Source organism: Rousettus aegyptiacus, unplaced genomic scaffold (assembly GCF_014176215.1).
Source record: "Rousettus aegyptiacus isolate mRouAeg1 unplaced genomic scaffold, mRouAeg1.p scaffold_m13_p_3, whole genome shotgun sequence".
NCBI classification, from domain to species: domain Eukaryota; kingdom Metazoa; phylum Chordata; class Mammalia; order Chiroptera; family Pteropodidae; genus Rousettus; species Rousettus aegyptiacus.
The window spans coordinates 6,789,451-6,806,746 of record NW_023416306.1 but is presented as its reverse complement, the minus strand read 5'-3'; the positions used below and the strand labels follow the sequence as shown (position 1 = coordinate 6,806,746).

The following is a 17,296-nucleotide window of genomic DNA, read 5'->3' as shown; positions in this document are numbered from 1 at the left end:
TGGCGTTAACCAAGCGACCATACAGCCCATAATTTCCCCCGTGGTCCTGATTTGAGGTACTTTGTTATGTTGGTCCCATAAATTCCCCCTACGTTCTGGAAATTTTGACCTTGACTGGCGGGTCCTTTTAGAGCACTCGCTTGTCAGACCTGATGCGCTGACTGTTGGGGACAGAGCTGGTGAATGTTGGGCGGATCCCAGTGCATTCGTGCGTCTGCCACCACTGCCGGGCTGGGTTCCTGGAGGCTGGGGACCACAGTGTTCGCCTGCTCCCCATGTCTAGCTCTGCGGCCAGCACGGAGGAGGGGCTCTGCCGCTGTTGGCTGTCCCAAAGGGTATAGCATCACCTGCCTGACTGCACTGAGTGTCCTCAACAACCCTGTGATGTGCCTCTTGTCTCCATGTCACAGAGGAGAAAATCAAGGCTCGAAGGAGTTAAGTAACTTCGTCATGAACAAACAGCCAACAAGGGGCAGATGCAAACCTAGGTCCTTCTTCCTACACTATGTACTTGTCAGCTTGGCTCTAGCTCAGCAATGTCCGGAAATTGTCGAGTCAGAAACCAGACATGCTGAGGTGCGAGGAGATCTGTTGAGTAACCGTGAGACCGGCCCGACAACCCTCAGGATTACGACGGCAGTCAGCTGAGCCTCCGTTTGGTGCCCGAGGGTATGGCCGACCCTCTGGGCATGAGCACACTCTGCCCTCTGGTTTGGAGCTTGTGATTTAAGCCAGACCCATGTACACTTGAGCCAGTCACCGGCCGTAGAATGCCAGTGCTAAAAAGGGACTGTTTATTTCCCTCTCCTCGTTTGAAGAGGAAGAGACCCAGACCGAGGGAAGTGTGGAGCTGCCGCGCGCTGACGCCTGCCGCGGGCCCCATGGTGCTGAATGCATTTTGGGGGTATTTCATTTGATCCTCGAGTGGGCACCGTTTTAGTCTATCCCCACCGACAGATGAGGAGACCGAGGCTGAGGGGTGATGTGCTTACTGTCCCAGAGCGCATCACCGGGGGAACCAGAATTCGCGTCCAGGTCATTCTGCTCTGAAGCACCTGTTCTCGGGCCCGCACACCCAGCGGAGGCTTTCCCGCGAGGCTGCGGGCGGGAGCTCCGCCCCGCGCCCCCGCCCTCGACGCCACCCCTGCCCTTTGCACAGGCCACCGCCCCGCGTGCGGCTCCGCCCTCCCTGCAATTCCCAGTCGTGCTGGTTCCTGTCAGAAGTGTGAAATAAGCGTGAAACAGGATATTTTCAGTAAAAATATCCCTGCTCGTTCAGTGACACGGTACCAAAATCACTGACTCTGAGTAGATAACGTGGTTAGTTTTTGCAAAGCTGAGTCTAGTTCTCATATGATGGCCACTCGAAAGGCTCACAGGGTCCCAGATGAATGAGACTGAGCTTCGGGGGGCCGGGCTCGTGCTCCCCCCAGAGGGAGACCTAGGCACAGAGGAATCAGCGCTAGGTTAAAAGTGCAAAGGTCCAAAGTCAGATCCAGCCTGAGGACCCCGAACCTCCGAGCAAGTTCCTCGTCCTCTCGGTTAGCTTTCCGTGAGGAGCTGCAGGGGTCGATGACACGGTGTGCGCCAGCGTGCCCAGTGCCAGTGTCTCGGCCAAGCTTCAAAACGTACGAACAGCCTCACTCCGCCCTCATCATGGTATTCTGAGAATGACCATATTTTGGGGTGAAACAGGTATTTAAGAGTCTATGGAAGCATCACTGAGAATTCCAGACCGCAGCAGACTCTAGGAAACACACGGGTTTTAGAAAGCGATCCTTCCCGTCCGCCAGCCCCTGCGCCGTGTGGATCATACCACGACGTGACAACACTTCCTCTCCCTTGGGCCTGTTGCTTCTTCAGTGGGCACTTACCAAATGCCGGTTCCGTGCCAGGCACAGTGCAAGCGCTTTCAGGAGAGACACCCTACTGCCGACACAGAGCACCTAATGCAGAGCCTAGAAAACTGCAGGTTTGGGGTTCTTCCCTATCAGAAGCCAGAGGGCACCTGTTCCCTTCTGAGGCTCTCCCTCACCCCCCCCCCCATTTCCTGGTTCTGCCTTGGAGCATCCAAGGGACAGGGTCCCCTGCGTACCCCATCAGCTCCAGCGGCGTGGCCCAAGGGATTGCTGGGGGATTGCACAAGGCCGTTGGCCCGGCTTCAACTGGCCGTGGCTTTTCCCCAACTCGCGGCCACAGCCAAAAGGGAGCCGGGCACCCAGCTCTGAGGCCCAGAGGGCGCGGGCTCCCGAAGGACTTACCCGACGGCTTGTCCGTGGAGGACGGGAGGCTGGTGAGGGTGGGCATGGTGGGCAGAGGGGGCGGCAGCGCCTTCGGGTTCTGGTCGCTCTGGATCTCGTTGGTGGAGATCTGGTTGGTGATGCGGTTGTAGGGGGCCGGCTGGTAGACCTGGGGCGGGGCGGCGGGGGGCGGCGGGGGCGCGGGCCGGGCCTCGGGCACCCGCTGGCAGTGCTCCTCCAGCTGCGCGATGACCTCCGACTGGTTGCGGGCCAGCGTGGCCAGGTGCTGGTACTTGTGCTCCAGGTCCTTGTACTTGCTGGCCAGCTGCAGCATGTCGGCCGTCTGGTTGAGGATGCGGTTCTCCAGCTGGGACAGCTCGAGCGCGTTGTCGCGCTTGCGGATGATCTCGTGCAGCAGCTGCATGTAGAGCTGCGTGACCCGCGAGTTCATGTTGCGGCTCTCCTTGCGCAGCAGCTTCACCTCGCTCACGATGCCGCCGTCCACCTCCACCAGCTGCTGCAGCGTCTCGATCTGCCGCTTCTGCTTGAGCAGCTCGCTGTTGAGCAGCTCCAGCTCCTGCTTGTGCACGCGGTTCTCCAGCAGCACCTCGGGCTCCTTGGAGTTGACGCAGATGGCGCCCGTGACCCGCTGCTGGGGCACGATGAAGGTGTAGGTGCACTTGTCCGGGGACTCGCCGGCCCGCTTGTACCTGTTCAGGTAAATGAACTCACTTGGCGAGCCCTCCTCCGTGCCCTCCAAGCCCTCCTTCTGGTCGGCAGCAGCCCCCACGGCGGCCAGCAGTCCCAGCCACCAGCACGTCACGCACAGCGGCCTCATGGTCCTTGCAACACGGCGGTTCTTCTTTGCGAACGGAGCCTGTGAAAATCTGAAAGTAAACAGAAGGGGAGGCTCAGTAACGGTCCCGTCACTGCCTGTAGCTGAGCGCAGCCTTCTCGCCAGGCGGACCTTTCCAAAAATGCAGCTTCAGGAAGCAGCCCTTTCTGGAAGCAGCAGAAGGAGCGAGGCAGCCCCAGCAGAGATAGAAAGGAAAAGGGGGGAGACTGGAGCCTCCGCAGCCGGAGGCCCCAGGCCTGCCGCGCCCGGAGCCAGCTCCAGTGCCCGTGGCCTGAGCACCGCGTGAGGGCAGCTTGACGCCAGGAGGGGAGGCAGAGGAGGACCGTCCGATTCCACCCGTCCTGCCCATTCCCCCCGCTCACTGCCCCCTGGATTGTCCCTTTGTAACACCCAGTTGCGATGCGTCAGAATCCCCTGTGATCCCTTCCGCTGGACTTCCTGCTCCGCGAGGGGAGGCACTGTGCCTGCTTCAACCCCGTGTCCTCAGGGTGCTGCACCGAGCAGGCTTTCCGCAAATGTTTGTTAAGCGAATGAAGTGCTAGCTTGAGTGTGGAATGTGTTCGGCTTGTGGTGCAGAGTGTCGGCGGAAGGATGTGTCCAGTCCCATGGCTTCGGTCGCTGTGTTAGTCAAGTTTCAAACAGGATCAAGCAACTGAGCTCTTCTAAATCCAAATATTTGCCATAGCCAGGGAACTGCACGGTCCCGGTCACTGCGATGCGATGAAACCAGGCGGGAGGAGAAAACAGACTCGTGACTCTGTGGCCGCTTCGGTTCCCTTCTTGGACCATTCATCCCTGCCCCCGATATCCGTCGAACGCGTGTGTGTGTGTGGTGTGCCCGGCAGTGCGCTGGCTGCCAGAGACACCGCCTGCCCTCACGGGGCTCACCCGTCACCGCACAGCCCCCACGTGCCCTGCAGCGGAAGCGGAACGGGGAACTGACCTCGTCGGAGGGGTCAGGAACGCTTCCCTGAGAAAGTGACCCATACACTGACCCCTGAGGCGGAGTTAGGCCAAGAGGGCGGCGACGGGCACACACAGACCTCGCCTCTCGCCTGCTCGAGGTCTGCGCTGCGGCCCTCCTCCCCCGCCCCCCCCCCCCCGCATTCTTTCCTACACCCCTGCCGCTGTTCCTCTCCACTTAAAGACTATCCTCTCTCGACCTCACATCCGCTCTCTGGCTACTGTTCCATTTTTCTGCTCCTCTTTTTTGGCAAAACCCTTCAAAGAGTTTGCTGCAGGCGCTCTCCAGAAAGCCCCCCTCTTCCTGTTCTCTCTCGAGCCCACTCCCATCAGGCCTGGCCCCCTCCCCTCCGTTCTAGACAAGATCACGCGGGGCCTCGCTTGCCCGGCCAAAGGGCCAGTTCTTGGTCCTCACGAGCACTTCGCCTCCCGGCACTGTGCGGCGTGGCCGATCCGCCGCTCTCCTCCTGTCTCGCCGGCCGTCCCTTCCTCCTCAGTCTTCTTTGCCCGTCCATCCTCCCGTTCCTGTCCTGGGGGCAGGGGCGGGAGGGGGGTGACGGGCGGAGCTCCGTCATCCCCTCTGCCTTGGTGGTCTCACCCAGTCTTGTGGCTTTGATGACCTTCAAGCATTGACAACTCCCACAGTCAGTTCTGCAGTCTGGACCTCACCCCTCGACTCCCGACCATACTACCAACTGCGTCTTCGACACTTCCACTCGAGCACCGATCAGCTCGGTACCTCAGACTTGTCCAGAAATGAACTCCTGGTGTTCCCCATGCCTCCATCCCAACCTGTCCACACCAGTTTCTCCTGCTTAGGAAACGGCGGCTTCATTCCATAGTCACTCAGACCAAGAACCTTGAAGTCATCCTTGACCCCCCTCCTTCTTTCCCTCCCTCCCTCCCTCCGCACATCTCATTCACCACGAAATTATAATAGCACTACCCTGAGAATACTCCCAGAATCCTGCCGCCTCTCCTGCCTCCCCCGTGCTCCGGGCAGCCTGCCTTCACCTCTCACCTGGAGCCGACGGGCCTCCCTGCTCCTGCGCTCACCCGCCGCAGCCTCTCCTCGGCCCAGCAGCCAGAGCGAGCCTTCGACAAAGTCAGATCGGGCCACTCTTCTACTCGGAATCTCCTCCCGGCTGCTCATCATGGACAAAAAGTTCACGGGTCTCTAAGGCCCCCCTGATGTGACCCCACCCCGCCGCCCGACATCACCTCTGACTCCTCTCCTCCACGTTCACACCGCGGCAGGGGCACTGTCCTCCCGCGTGTTCCTCGAGCTCACAAGCACCCTGCTATGCCCCTCTGGAACACTTTCTCTTCGCCCGCCACCCCGCCTCTGTCAGGTCTCTGCCGAAACAGCCCCTTCCCGGCGAGGCCCTCCCTGCCTTACTTGAAACTGTGACCTCACCGCCTTCCCCCTCCAGAGTCCTTATCACCATCAGACACGTAGAGTCCCCCCCACCCCACCCCTGTGGACGTGAGCTTGGTGAGGACAGCGGGGCGGGGGGGGTGTATCTGTTTTGGTCACGTCTCCATTCGAAGTGCCCAGTGCATGGCCTAGAACACTCGGAGCTTTAAAAGTATTTGTGGACGGAAAGAAGACACCCCCCAGCAGTTGTACGCAGTGGGGCGTCCTGTGGGGAGAGGTGGCAGGAGGGGGTAAATGCCTGAGGCGGCGGAGGGTGCTCGGGTGGCCGGCCATTCATTGATTTTGTTCCCAACTCTCGCAGCATCTGTTACTGAGGGCCCACTAGCTACCTGGCCCCGCACTAAGCATCTTCCAAGTGTTTTCTACTTGTGTGAGTTCTTGATAGATACTGTTCTATTCATTTTACAGATGCATAAACTGAGGCTCGGGCTAAGTGACTTGCCTAGGATCACACAGCTGGAAAGTGGCAGAACCAGGACTCAGCCCTGGTCCGAGGTCCTTAAACCTGTGGGCATGAGAAATGTCCACACCCGTAGAGAATTTTCACGAGTTGATTTGAGCCCAGTTGACAATCGCCAGGAAGAAACATCTCAATGCTCTGGAGGATGGCAGTTTTGCGGCTTATTTTATACATTAGAGTAAACGGGGAGACCGAAGGAGGGTCACGTGAAATTCGCCGGCAGTAGGTCAAGGGGGCGGGAGGAAGCCAAGCAAGGGAATCTCTGGGATGGGATGAAAAGGCAGAGTAGGGAAACAGACTTCTCTTGCATTGGTGGGTGCAGGATAGTTAGTAATTAACAGAGGTGGTTTTCGGGGGACAAGGTAACAGGGAGGGGCTCTGCGGTCTCTGCTCTGGTGCCCGCACCTGTGCATTGAGGGGTCCGGAAAAGATGATCGCTCTGATGTTTCAAAGGTACCTTAGATGCAGAAAGACAATAGACAGCCTCACTTAAGGTAAAGACTGACCTTTGTCAAGGAAGCTACAGGCCTAGGATGTGACTACCCGCCCTGACCTGCCTTTAGTTAAGAATTTTCATGCTCAGACCGTCCTAAGTGGTGACTTCTGGTCTCTGAGTTGGTAGGGCCCGCCGCCGTGCAGGCCTCCCCCGAGCTCGTCAGGTTTAGTGTGTGGCCCCTTTTTCCATCCACACACCTTCGGACTCTTCATGACTGCACAGAAATGCTCTTAACCTGGTTTTTAGCAGGAAAGTGTCAGCATCACCGCTTTCTGATTTCATGCTAGTTTATGCTAAAATAACAACGACAACACAGGACCTCGAGGTTTTGTCTTCCTGGGGCCCCTTTTGAGGGCTCCTCGGTGCCTGGGTCCATGCTCCCCCTGTGCTGGCCAGCGGGCAGCTACAAACAGACGCCATGCTCCCCGGGGCCAGGCTGAGCCGTTCTCCCCTTGGATGAGCCGCCCCAGCGTGGTTCCGATGGCCGGCGCGGGCCTCCCAGGCCAGGCAGAGAGAGGTGTTTGGGAACCTCTGGTTTGGGTTGGGCTACAAGGTAGGCTGCAGTGACGTAGGTGGAAACCAGGCTGAGTTTGGGAGTGTTTGCTCGTTTCCAACACGCAGGCGGCCACACCCGACCTAGAACAATGGGGAGGAGCCGCCCTCCCTGCCAGGGTGGGCCTGCCCGCTGCCTCCCAGGGCTGTTCACCTGCAGCAGCTGGTGACAAACACCTCTCCGTGCCGGTGGCGATGCTAGCGTGGGCCTCCACCTTAGCCGAGAAACTGCCAGAGTCCCCCGGAGGCAGCTTGAGTCCAGGGAGGGGTTGACATCCAGCCCTCTGCAGGCAGGCCTCGCGAGCGGGCGGGGAGGCGCCCTCTGTCCCCTCCCCCCCTGGCTGCGGGCTCTCACGGCTCCCTGGGCAAAGCTCTGTGCCCCTGGACGTGAGACCCCGCGTGAAGTGGGGTGATCCGACGCACCTGGCTCACCAGGCCAGGAACACGGAAGCGCTTCCGAAACCGGAGGCGGAATGACGGGACGGCGGCGTCACGGCGAGGACAGCGAAGCCGGGCTGGCCGCGGGGGCCGCCGGCCGCGTGCAGGCGGCGTGCCCGGCACGTGCGCCCTCTCCTCACACCCTTCCCGTCCCCCCCGGAGGCGCGCGGTCCATTGTCACGTTTCGCAGGGGAGGAGCCCGGCCGCGTCCCCGAGCAGGGCTCTCACCAGGGCGTCCGGCCTCCCTGCCCAGCCCGGAAGCCGTTCGCCGGGTGGACTGGGTCCCCGCCACCCCGGCGTCTCCAGCGCGTCACGCAGCGCTGAGCACAGAGCGGGGAGGCAGGCGGCGTGCAAATGCCGCCAGGGACGAAGAACACTTCCGGCGATCGCGCGATCAGAAAGTGAGCCGAACGTGACAGTTCACAGGTTTCTGGGTTCGCACGGCCGTTCGCAGCACAGTGTCTCCTGGAATCGTTGCAACACTCAGAGCCGCTCAGTAGCGTCTTCTCCTTCGAGGGTGAGGAAACGGGCCCGAGGAGGTGTCCGGTATCTCGCTCAAGGTCACATCGTGAGTGGTGGGACCAGCCACGAAGGCGCAGAATTCAGGGTCTTGCGTTTCCATGGGGTCTGGGTTTGGCAGGAGTGACCCGGAGCCACGTGGGTCACAAGAAGTGAGGGAGGGAACAGGGCACTGTGCCTTGTCCCAGGTGATCCAGGGAAGTCGTTATGAATGGGGACGCGGGAACCCGGGCAGGCCACGTGACTTCCTCAGGGGCACATGGCGGATAAGGGTCAGCGCTGACCCAGCCCAGAGCCGAGGTCAGCCTGATACGAAGGGCTGTGCTCCGTGCCTGCCCTTGGCTCAGGGTCATTTATTTTCCTTAAAGAGTCCCTCCCTCCCCCTTCGTTTGTTTTGCTAGTTTGGCAGTTCTTAATGGGCAGTGATGAGTTTGTTTACTTTTGTTCTCTTTGATATTTATTGAACTAATTGCATCCCAAGGGAAGTAACCCCCCCAGCATCCCAGCCATCTTAGACCTGGGGAAAGAGCTCGACTCCAGGCAGAACGATGCTCCTCGGTTTTTTCCTGTGACCAACAAAGAAAAGCAAATCCGACTGTTTTCCTTGGCTTCGAAATGAAAATAAAAGCGATTCTTGAAATGGCTTTTCCACATTGTATTGTAAGGAGTTTCCATTAGGCACGGGTTTCCCTCCCCACAGCCGGCTGGTGTGACCGAGCCACGTGAGGGCCTCTGCTCGCTGGGAGGTGGCCTCGGGTCCTGCCCCGCCTCCCGAGGGCAGCTGTGAGCGTCCCTGCTGGGCCTGGTGGCGGCGGGGCCACACGCCGCATGCCCACGTCTCTCTCGGCACCACAGCACGGCGGCCCAGGTCACAGGCCACTTTGTGGGAAGCATTGTTTTCATAAGATGGAGCTGTGTGTCCTGCCCCCGGGGCAGACGCAGCTGGCCTGGGTACTCTGGTGAGTCCTCCCCCGAGAGCTTAGGGATGCGGACGGTTCAAATACTGAAAGAGAACAGCCAGTTCGCAGTCTGACCCACGCTCTTGACGTGCACCGGCCCGCTCGGTCTTCCCGCAGCGCTGGGAGGGGAGCCCTGTGACTTCGGGGCTCCGTGCCCCAAGTCGTGTGCTGTGCAACGAGGAAGCGCAATGCACACACGTTGTCTTTGTAGTTCTGTGTATTTACATTAGCAATTTTCTAATTGCCACAAAAATGCTGTTAAGGCTAACGGCAGGGATGACAATTATCCTCACTTTCAGGCGAGTAAGCTACTGAGACTCAAAGACCATGAGTCACCGAGCAAAGTGCTACCCAGTGGCAGAGCTGGGAACAGAGAACTCCAAAGCGTGCCATGCCGAATGTATAGAAACGAATGCGCTGAAGTGACAGGAAGCTCAAAAGGGATTATTCTCTGACCCCACCCCGGCAGGGGATGAACAGGAGAGCTCCTGAGACCCCCAGGACTGCCGGCGCCCGGGAAACCTGAATTAAGTCCAGATTTCAGGATGGAGCTCCATCCCCAGCCCAGGCTATGGTCCTGTCTGAAGGGCTCGTGGAACCCACTGCCCCCCCCCCCGCCAGCCCTATCCCCATCATTCTGTGATCACAGAGGAAGGCCAGATGTGCGTCCAGGCCAGAGGCACTGCGGGGGCCTACCAGGGCGACGAGGGGGTCCGGAACCCGCCTGGCCCCGATGTCGGGGTTCCGGGGAGCCCAGAACCTGAGTCGCGTGTGCGTGAGTCTGACGGACCCGAGCACCAGTCAAGATTGTTAAGCCCACATCAGGGCAGATCAGAGAAAATCAAAACTTCCGAGTCGACAGTTGTCCCAGCAAAGCCGTCTGTGGTAGGCGGTGTGCCAGAGGGCGAGACATAAAGCCGGCTGGTGACCCAGGAGGTGGGAGGGTTCCAGGTAAAGGACATTCCAGAAGAGAAGGCCCTAGAGGGCCCCGCGGCCACACGACCAGTAGTATAGACGGCGGCAGCGGCCACTTTGTCGTGAGCCGTCCGAGCGGTGCTCGTGCCCTGCGAGCAGAGGACCACGCGTCCCGGTTGGCCCCAGCTGAGGTGTGTTGCCCCACGTCGTTGTGAATAGCACCCCCTTTACTCCTAAAAGTGCCCCGATTGGGCAACAACTTATATGATCCTCATACCTGGGAGAAAGCTGTTATCATCTGCCTTTCGCAGTAGCGGAAACCTGGGTCCAGGAAGGTCGGGTTCCTTGCCGAAGGTCGCCTGAAGTACACATCAGGGCCGGGATTCAGCTGTTGACGGCTCAGTCCAGGCCCTCACTTCCGTCAGGATTGTCTCCCCGACCGGCGTGAATAAAAGGCGCCTGTCTGGCTCATGGCCGGGTGCAGATTACTTCTTAGTCACTGCTGACCGAAGGAGGCATGGCTTTCAGGTCAGCACAAGGGCGAGTGTTGTTGCATCTTAGAAAGAGCTTCTTGATCATCTTCAGTGGTGAGACCCCAAAACAGGCATCTATGGTGAGCAGTGGCATCTTCTCCTTAGACGACCTGGAGGAGGGACTGTGCATCCTTGTCCTAGGTGATTCACCGCCGGCCTGGAGGCCAGGGAGGGAGCAGCCACATCTCCAGCGGCCATCCCCACCCCCAGAAGAGGATCCTGTGAATCACTTCCCACCAGAAGACCACGTGGGCACCAATTCCCAGGCCCTGCCAGGGCGGCTCTCGTAAGACCGTCCACGAACCATTTGTCCAGGCACCTGGCCTCGCACCACCCAGGCACTGTGCGTGGCTGCAGCCTGTCGTGGATGATAGGGACGCAGGTGTGAGCCAGGGAAGATGGTAGAGTAGGATCGGCCAGATCAGCCTGGAACGGCGGCACGGGGGGAGCGAATGAGCCCGAGGTCCCGGGCTCCAGCGCTCTGCCCCTGGGGAGCTGCTGGCTCCAGGGGAGGGCTGAGTTCACGGAGGAGGCGGACTGTGGTCACACCATGAGATCATAGGTTATGAGGGGATGTGGTTAGGCAGTGGGGGGCTGGTTGCCTCTGCCAGGGGGACAAGGATACGGCTGTTACTTTTGCAGGGTGCATTATTTGAGAACCATTTTGAGCTTTCCCCCAAAGCCAGCGCGCTGAGCCCTCTGTGCCAGGAGCCTCGGCCAGCGGAGCAGAGGCGGGGACAGTCTGCAGAAGCCATTTCAGAGCCCAGCTTCTGAGTTGGCTGTTGCATTTCCGGCAGGGCCTCGTGTGCTCTGGAGCCCTGGAACTGGGGGAGCCTCAGAGGAGAGGGAGAAGCCAGGGGCCGGGTGGACAGCGCTGTCCCAGGTGGCTTCCAGAGAGAAGAAGCCTTGCCCGGGGCGGCTCTTCTGGGCCAGGCTGAGCGGCTGGCACCAGGGCCACCGCAGCCTGCTGGCATGGGCTCATCCTTCGAGCACTGGGACAAGCACTTTTTGTGTCTGCCTCGCCGATCCCAGCAGCTCTGTAAGGAAGGGGCTAAGCCTGTCCCCATTTCACAGATGAGGAAACGGAGGTAGTAGAGGGAGGCACTTGCCCAGGGCCACACAGCTGCCAAGAGGCGGAGCCGGGCTTGGAACCAGGTTTGTCGAATCCAGAGCCAGGTTCTTTTCCACGCGGTCCCAAGCGGCCTCCCCGCCTTTGGAACAGTGCAGCTCCGGGCCCGTCTTTCTGAAACTCGAATCTGGTCTTGTGAGAGCCCCGCTTAGTAGTCACACCTGCCTGCCCCTGCTCACGCCGTCCTTCCCGCGCCTCACCTGCCGCGTGCCTGTCTTCCTTCCTAAGCTGACCGCACAGGCCCACCTCTCCGTGGAACTCTCCGCGTGCAGTGCGGGGCCCTCCAGCTCCCAGGAGCCGCTGGGCTCCCTCCGTCAGAGCGCCCACGACACGGCTTGTTGTGTGCCCCCCAAACGATGCCCCCTCTGGCTTCCCCAGTAGGCAGGGTGGCACCTGGGGTACTACGCAGGAATTCGGGGGTTTCCTTCGCCGGGCGTGTTTGCTGAGCGTTTCCCCCGTGCCGGCCCCTGTGCCGGGGGCAGGAGAAAGAGCAGGGACACGGGAGGCCCTTGCCCTCCGGGGGCCCCCAGTCGTAGGCAACACGAGAGCTGGCGTTTGTAGTGCAGTGATCCGTGCCCCGATGGGGAGACTCGGGAGACTCAGGAGGCGCCTCCTCTAGCTGGGACGAGGGGTGGGGGAGCCACGGGCTGGGAGAAGGCGCATCCCAGAAGAGACCTTGGCTGGACGACACCGGGGAGAGTGGCATGGCGCCCCAGCCTTGAGAGGCTCGTTCGCCTGGGTCTTGGGCTTGCTTCATGCACTCATTCATTCATTCCTGCATTCACTCACACCCCAGATGCCTCCTCGGCCCGGCCCTGAGTGGGTATTGGAGGTTCAGCAGTGACTAGGACCTACTACAGCTTTTCCTTCGTGGAGGCTGGAGTGGGACCACGTGGGCAGGAGTGTGGGCCTTGCCGGAGCTGGGCGGGTCCCCCGGCATCTCTTGGAGATAAGAACAGTTAGTTCAGGGCTTCTCCGAGATGACCTTGGGCCCGACTCCCTGGAGGACTAGGCAGCAGGGGGAAGCTGAGGCCCTGGGGCTGCTGGTCCCCAAGATGGGCCGGTTCTACCAGAGAATAGACCTGACACAATAGCTAGATTGTCAGAGGCCTGCCTGCTGCCCCGCCCCCTGCCTGCCACACATACACCATGAAGCTTTCTGTGGTCAGAACCTCTCACGGCGATGTGTACGTGTAATGGGAGCCTAACGTTTTTCAGGGCTTTACAACATCACAGTGTGATGTTCCAGAGTCTCCGCGCCCGCCCCCTCCCACCCCCCACCGCCAAAGCTGTTATTAAATCGGTCATATGGCTTACAGTGGAAGTGAGGGAATTCTGTTTTTGTCATAGAAACGACCCTCAGAATGAGGTTCTGGTGTGACCTATCACCACAAACTCCAAGCTGCCAGCGGCTGAATAACCCTTCTATTTGGGGCGTTTTATATAAATTCACAGAAAAGAAATGCTATTCAATGAATTGATTCATTCTCGAGATTTGCACAGTGTGTTTGTCCAGGATGGCAGCGGGCTGGGGTGGAACGAGCCCAGATCTGGGTTTGAATCCCTGCTTTTTGGCCCACTAGTGGGGAGACCCTGGCAGTGGCGCCACGCCCTCTGAGCCTCAGTTTCCTCCTCTGTAAAGTGGGGACGGTGCCGCTCATCTTGCGGGACACTCAGCGCCACGTGCTTCATCGTTATAAGTCTGCCCTGTGCCATCGTGTGATGAGTAGATGCACCCTCCGCCCCACCCCCCCCCACTGGGCTGCGGGTGCAAAGACGCAGAGGCCCCTCCCCCTTCTGACTGCTGTCAAGGAGACCGTTCCAGATGCAATGAGCTGTGATTCATGGAGAGGCCAGAGTCGTGTGTACCTGCCTTGGGCGGGGCTGCTGTCGGTTTTGTTTGTTCTGATGTAGCTACCTGGTGCCATCTCCCTCACGGCTTCTGAGGAATTGCTCAGGTGTGGCCCAGTATAGACCCTGAGGACCTGCAGGCCCTGGGGTCTCCAGGCAGGGCGCAGGAAACGCATGGGCGGCATCTCAGGCACACAGATGGATGTTTGCCCGAGGCAATGCCCCGCCGAGCTGGTGCCAGAGTTCCGAGGTGCCGACATGAGGGTGCGGCCGCGCCAAGGACCAGGTGCGTGGGTCTCTGAAGTCAGGCAGCCCGGCTCAAAATCCTGCTCCTTCTCTCCCTGACCGCGTTACCACAGGCATGCTGTGTGGCCGTGCGGAGACGCGTCTGTGAGAGAGGCGGCAATAATGCCCGTCCTGTCTGAGAGGTGGGCTTCTACAGCAAGCAAGGGAGGCATCCGAATCAGGCCAGCACTTAGCTGTCCAATGGGGTGGTGCGGCGCTCTGTAGGACAGCAGCCAAACAGATTGGGAGGGCGGCTAAGGGCCGCGGGCAGAGACCCAGCGACAGGATCAGAAGTCAAGATGCCTTGCACAGGGCAGCGTGGTGGAACGGTGGGGAAAAGGTGTGGATTTCAAAGCCAGACTGACCAGGAATCAAGTTTCACGTCGTCATCATCATCATCTGTGTGACCTTGGGCAGGTTGCTTATCTTTTCTGAGCCTTCGTTTTCTCGTCCGTACAATGGGAGGCTAAAACTAGAACCTTCCTCATAGGTTGTGCTGAGGATGAAATGAGATAACGAGTGTGCCTTTCTTAGCCCCGTGGGTCCTTAAATCATTGTGGATGGAGGAGCGGAGGGAGGCATGGCTTAGGTGTTCGGCCCCTGAGCTGGGAGCCGTACCGTGCAGTCTCCTCCCGGGCCATGTGCTTTATTCACGACTGCCTTTAGGGAGTAATAATCCTGGTTTCGTTAGCCAGGCCTGTGAAGTCAGAGCCTCTGCTCGGCCTGGGCTGCCCAGAGAGCACAGTGAGGCGGCTGTGGTTCCAGGCCAGGGCCTCCGCAGCCCGGAGGCCTCGCGCTAGAGGAGCGGATGTTTAATGTCAGCTTTTCGAAACGCTTCCCGGAGTTCTGGAAGCCCACTGAGACCTCCGGGGCCACAGGAGAGAAGCTCCTGCCTTGGGTTAAGATACACCAGTGCTGGCTGGTGTCAGCTCCACCAGACTTGGCCACCGTGTGGCCAGACTCGGTGATAGGGAGGGGTGGGGTTTGGGGGAGGGGTCTTTACCTCTCCTTCCGCAACCCCAGGACAGGCCTGGCTCGGGTCCTCCTGCTTTGTGGGCAGGGAGGTAGCTCACCTTCCTCAGCCACTGCCGTCCCGCCTGGGGCACCAGCAGGCAGACAAGCAGGATGCTTGTCCGGTGAGGTTGCCGTCGGACACACTGCACCCCCTTCCTCAGTGTGTCCGCCCTCTTCCTCGGTGTGGGCTTCTGAGACCCGGACATGCTGTCTTCACCCCCAGACGCAAAACCCCCCTCGGGCTGCCGCAAGGACCCCCGGGGTGGGCGGCCTTGCGGATTTCCTGATACCCTGGCAGGAGGTGCCCGGACAGAGCGGGAGTCTGGGTCTCTGCGATTCTATCGCTACGTTCCTAATAATCCGTGACTAGCATTTTCTGCGGTTTCGTCGCACAGCAGGCCTGCCCAGGCATGACCACTCATGCTCCTCCTAGCAGGCTGTGGAGCGTGGTTCAGGGTGCTGGGTTCAAGTCCTGGAGCTGGCACTTCCTGACCGTGCGGCTTTGGGCATCTTGCTTACCCTCTTTGCCTCAGTTTCCTCCCCTGTAAATGGTGACGGGTAGTAGGTCTTACATTACAGGGCAGTTGTGAAGATCCTACAGGTTGGCTCAGGGTAGGTTTTATAAGTGCGATATATGTCTTAGCAGTTACTAAGAGACGAGTACTGTTATTATCTCATTTTTCAGAAAAGGAAACTGGGGCTTAGGCTAAACATTCTGCTGGAGTCACTTGGCTCCCAAGTGGAAGAGCCAGGATCTGAACCCAGCTCGCGGGCCCGGCCCCCCTGTGCCTCAGCGCGGGCGGCACACGTGGGCGGCCTTCTCCGCGTTCCTCAGAGCCCGCTGAGAGGAGCTCTTCCCTCAGTGACCGGGCCGGCCTCTGGGAGCCCTCGTAATCCCACGGCACGGGCAGCAGCTGACCCGTGACACACACATCACAGAAGGAGAGGGAGGGATCAGGGGAGAGTTTCTGTTTGGAAGTGTTATCTAACACAGAGCGCTTTCAAGGGACACGGAATGTGGAGCCCGCGCTGTTGTCCCCCCCACCACCACCCCCGCCACCGCCCGGTGCTGGGGAGCCCGCCCCTCATTCCCAGCCGTGTCCAGTCTGCTGGAGACCTGGGCTCCCTGGGGTGCCGTCCGGGCCGGGAGGGATCAGGTGTCGTCGGGCGTGCAGGGAGAGCCCGGGCAGCACTTTGCCCCGGGCAGGAGTCTCTGGCTGCCGCGTCCCCCCCAGCGTGGAGCCCTTCGCCCCTCCGCGCCCCGCCGAGGGCATGAGCACAGGCGGCTGGGCTCCCGGGACCTTTCCGAACAAGGCTCCCGGCTCCCGCAGATGCACTTGCTTTTGCCTGCGTATCGTCCCCCAGCCAGGGTGCAGAGGGACCCAAAACTTCAAAACGACTTCCTGAGTCCTCGGCTACTGCCCCTGCCGTCCACTGTCCCCGCTAGCGCACACCTACACACAGCACACGCTCGTGCACACACCCCAGCCACCGCCACCACCCAAAGGCTCTTTGTCCAAGCAGGAGAGTGGGGCCTCGGAACCCCAGCCCACGAGCTCGTGCCCGGGACGCCACCCTCTGCCCAGGCGGCTGCAGGTCCTGCCCCGGCACACGCCGTGCTTGGCTCCCAGTGAAAGCAGGAGTGACACCTTCCGGGACCCAGCTGTGCACACACCCCCAGCCGGAAGGGTCTGGGGTCTTGAGCCCCAGACCCAGGACCAGGTGCTGCCGCTCGCCCCCACCCCTCGGCACCCCGGAGCTGGCCCCTTACCTCGTCCCTCCTGCTTGCTTCCGGGGCAGCTGCTCACATGCTTGGCCGTCAGCGGGGCAGCCCGTCCATGGCCTCCAGGAGGGGTCCCGAGTCTCAGGCCAGCCAGCCACCCAGAAGCCCTGCCTCACCGGCCTGTGCCGGCTCTGCTGTGCCCGCACGGTGGGGCTCGGCCGGGCCGGGACGGGGCTGGCCGCGGGTCCTCCGCAGCTGCTCACAACCTGCCCTCTCGTGCGTCGGAGGCTGGTGGCTGCCTCCAGGCCGTGCTGTGCAGGTCCCGACCCGGGCGGCACAGCTCGGGGCTGCCTCGCGTCCGTCCCCAGGCCGTCTGCAGCAGCCTCATTTGAACTCCCAACTCCTTTGTGGAGCCTTTACATGCCGCCGGAGGAAACTGTGAGCACAGCCTGACCCTGGTTGGCTGCAGGCACTTCTCTCCACCCACCAGTGCAAGAGGATCCCCCAGGCCCCAGAAAGGCTCCGGGCCTCCCCTCAGCCCCAGACAGAGGCGGGCCGCCCGGTGATGTCACACTAGCTCCAGCCCCAGCTGGCCCGGCCCCTCCCGCCCCAGCCCGCTTTGGCGGCCTCCAAGGGCCCCCTCCTTCCCTGGCACGAGCAGCCTGGCCAGCTCTGCTCCCTGGCCCGCCTGCTTCCCCAAGCTGGGGCAGCTCCTGGTGCACTTTGCAACGCAGGCAGCTTCCCCTCTGACTCAGGTAGCGGGTTTAGATCCGCTCCAGCTGTGCAGGCGACTGACGCGCGGGCAGCAGGGAGCCAGCCGGGTCCTCTGCTGTGCACGGCCCACAGAGTTTCAGGCGGGGCAGCCCCCCCACACACAGACGGCCTCCCAGAGGGCTCACTCCCAGCTCCAAACCCTGGGGAAGGG

At 60.7% G+C, this 17,296-nt stretch overlaps 2 protein-coding genes across 12 annotated transcripts in view; one reads left to right on the top strand and one right to left on the bottom strand.

Moving 5' to 3' along the window:
• Positions 1-16,955, bottom strand: part of ANGPTL2 (angiopoietin like 2) — a 34,491-nt gene extending 17,536 nt beyond the window's left edge. Inside the window, exons 1-2 of one of the 2 annotated variants that reach the window (XM_016131703.2) lie at positions 16,420-16,955; positions 2,262-3,127 (exon numbers count right to left, since the gene is read on the bottom strand). In XM_016131703.2, coding sequence (XP_015987189.2) covers positions 2,262-3,078 — 817 coding nt within the window. In that variant the 5' untranslated portion in view covers positions 3,079-3,127; positions 16,420-16,955. Of the gene's footprint in view, positions 1-2,261; positions 3,128-10,113; positions 12,587-16,419 lie in introns of those variants that run through there. The other variant, XM_036218307.1, reaches the window with a different exon arrangement.
• The window catches only part of RALGPS1 (Ral GEF with PH domain and SH3 binding motif 1), a 240,160-nt gene that overhangs the window by 141,613 nt on the left and 81,251 nt on the right, over positions 1-17,296 (top strand). The gene's annotated exons all lie outside the window — the stretch shown is intronic.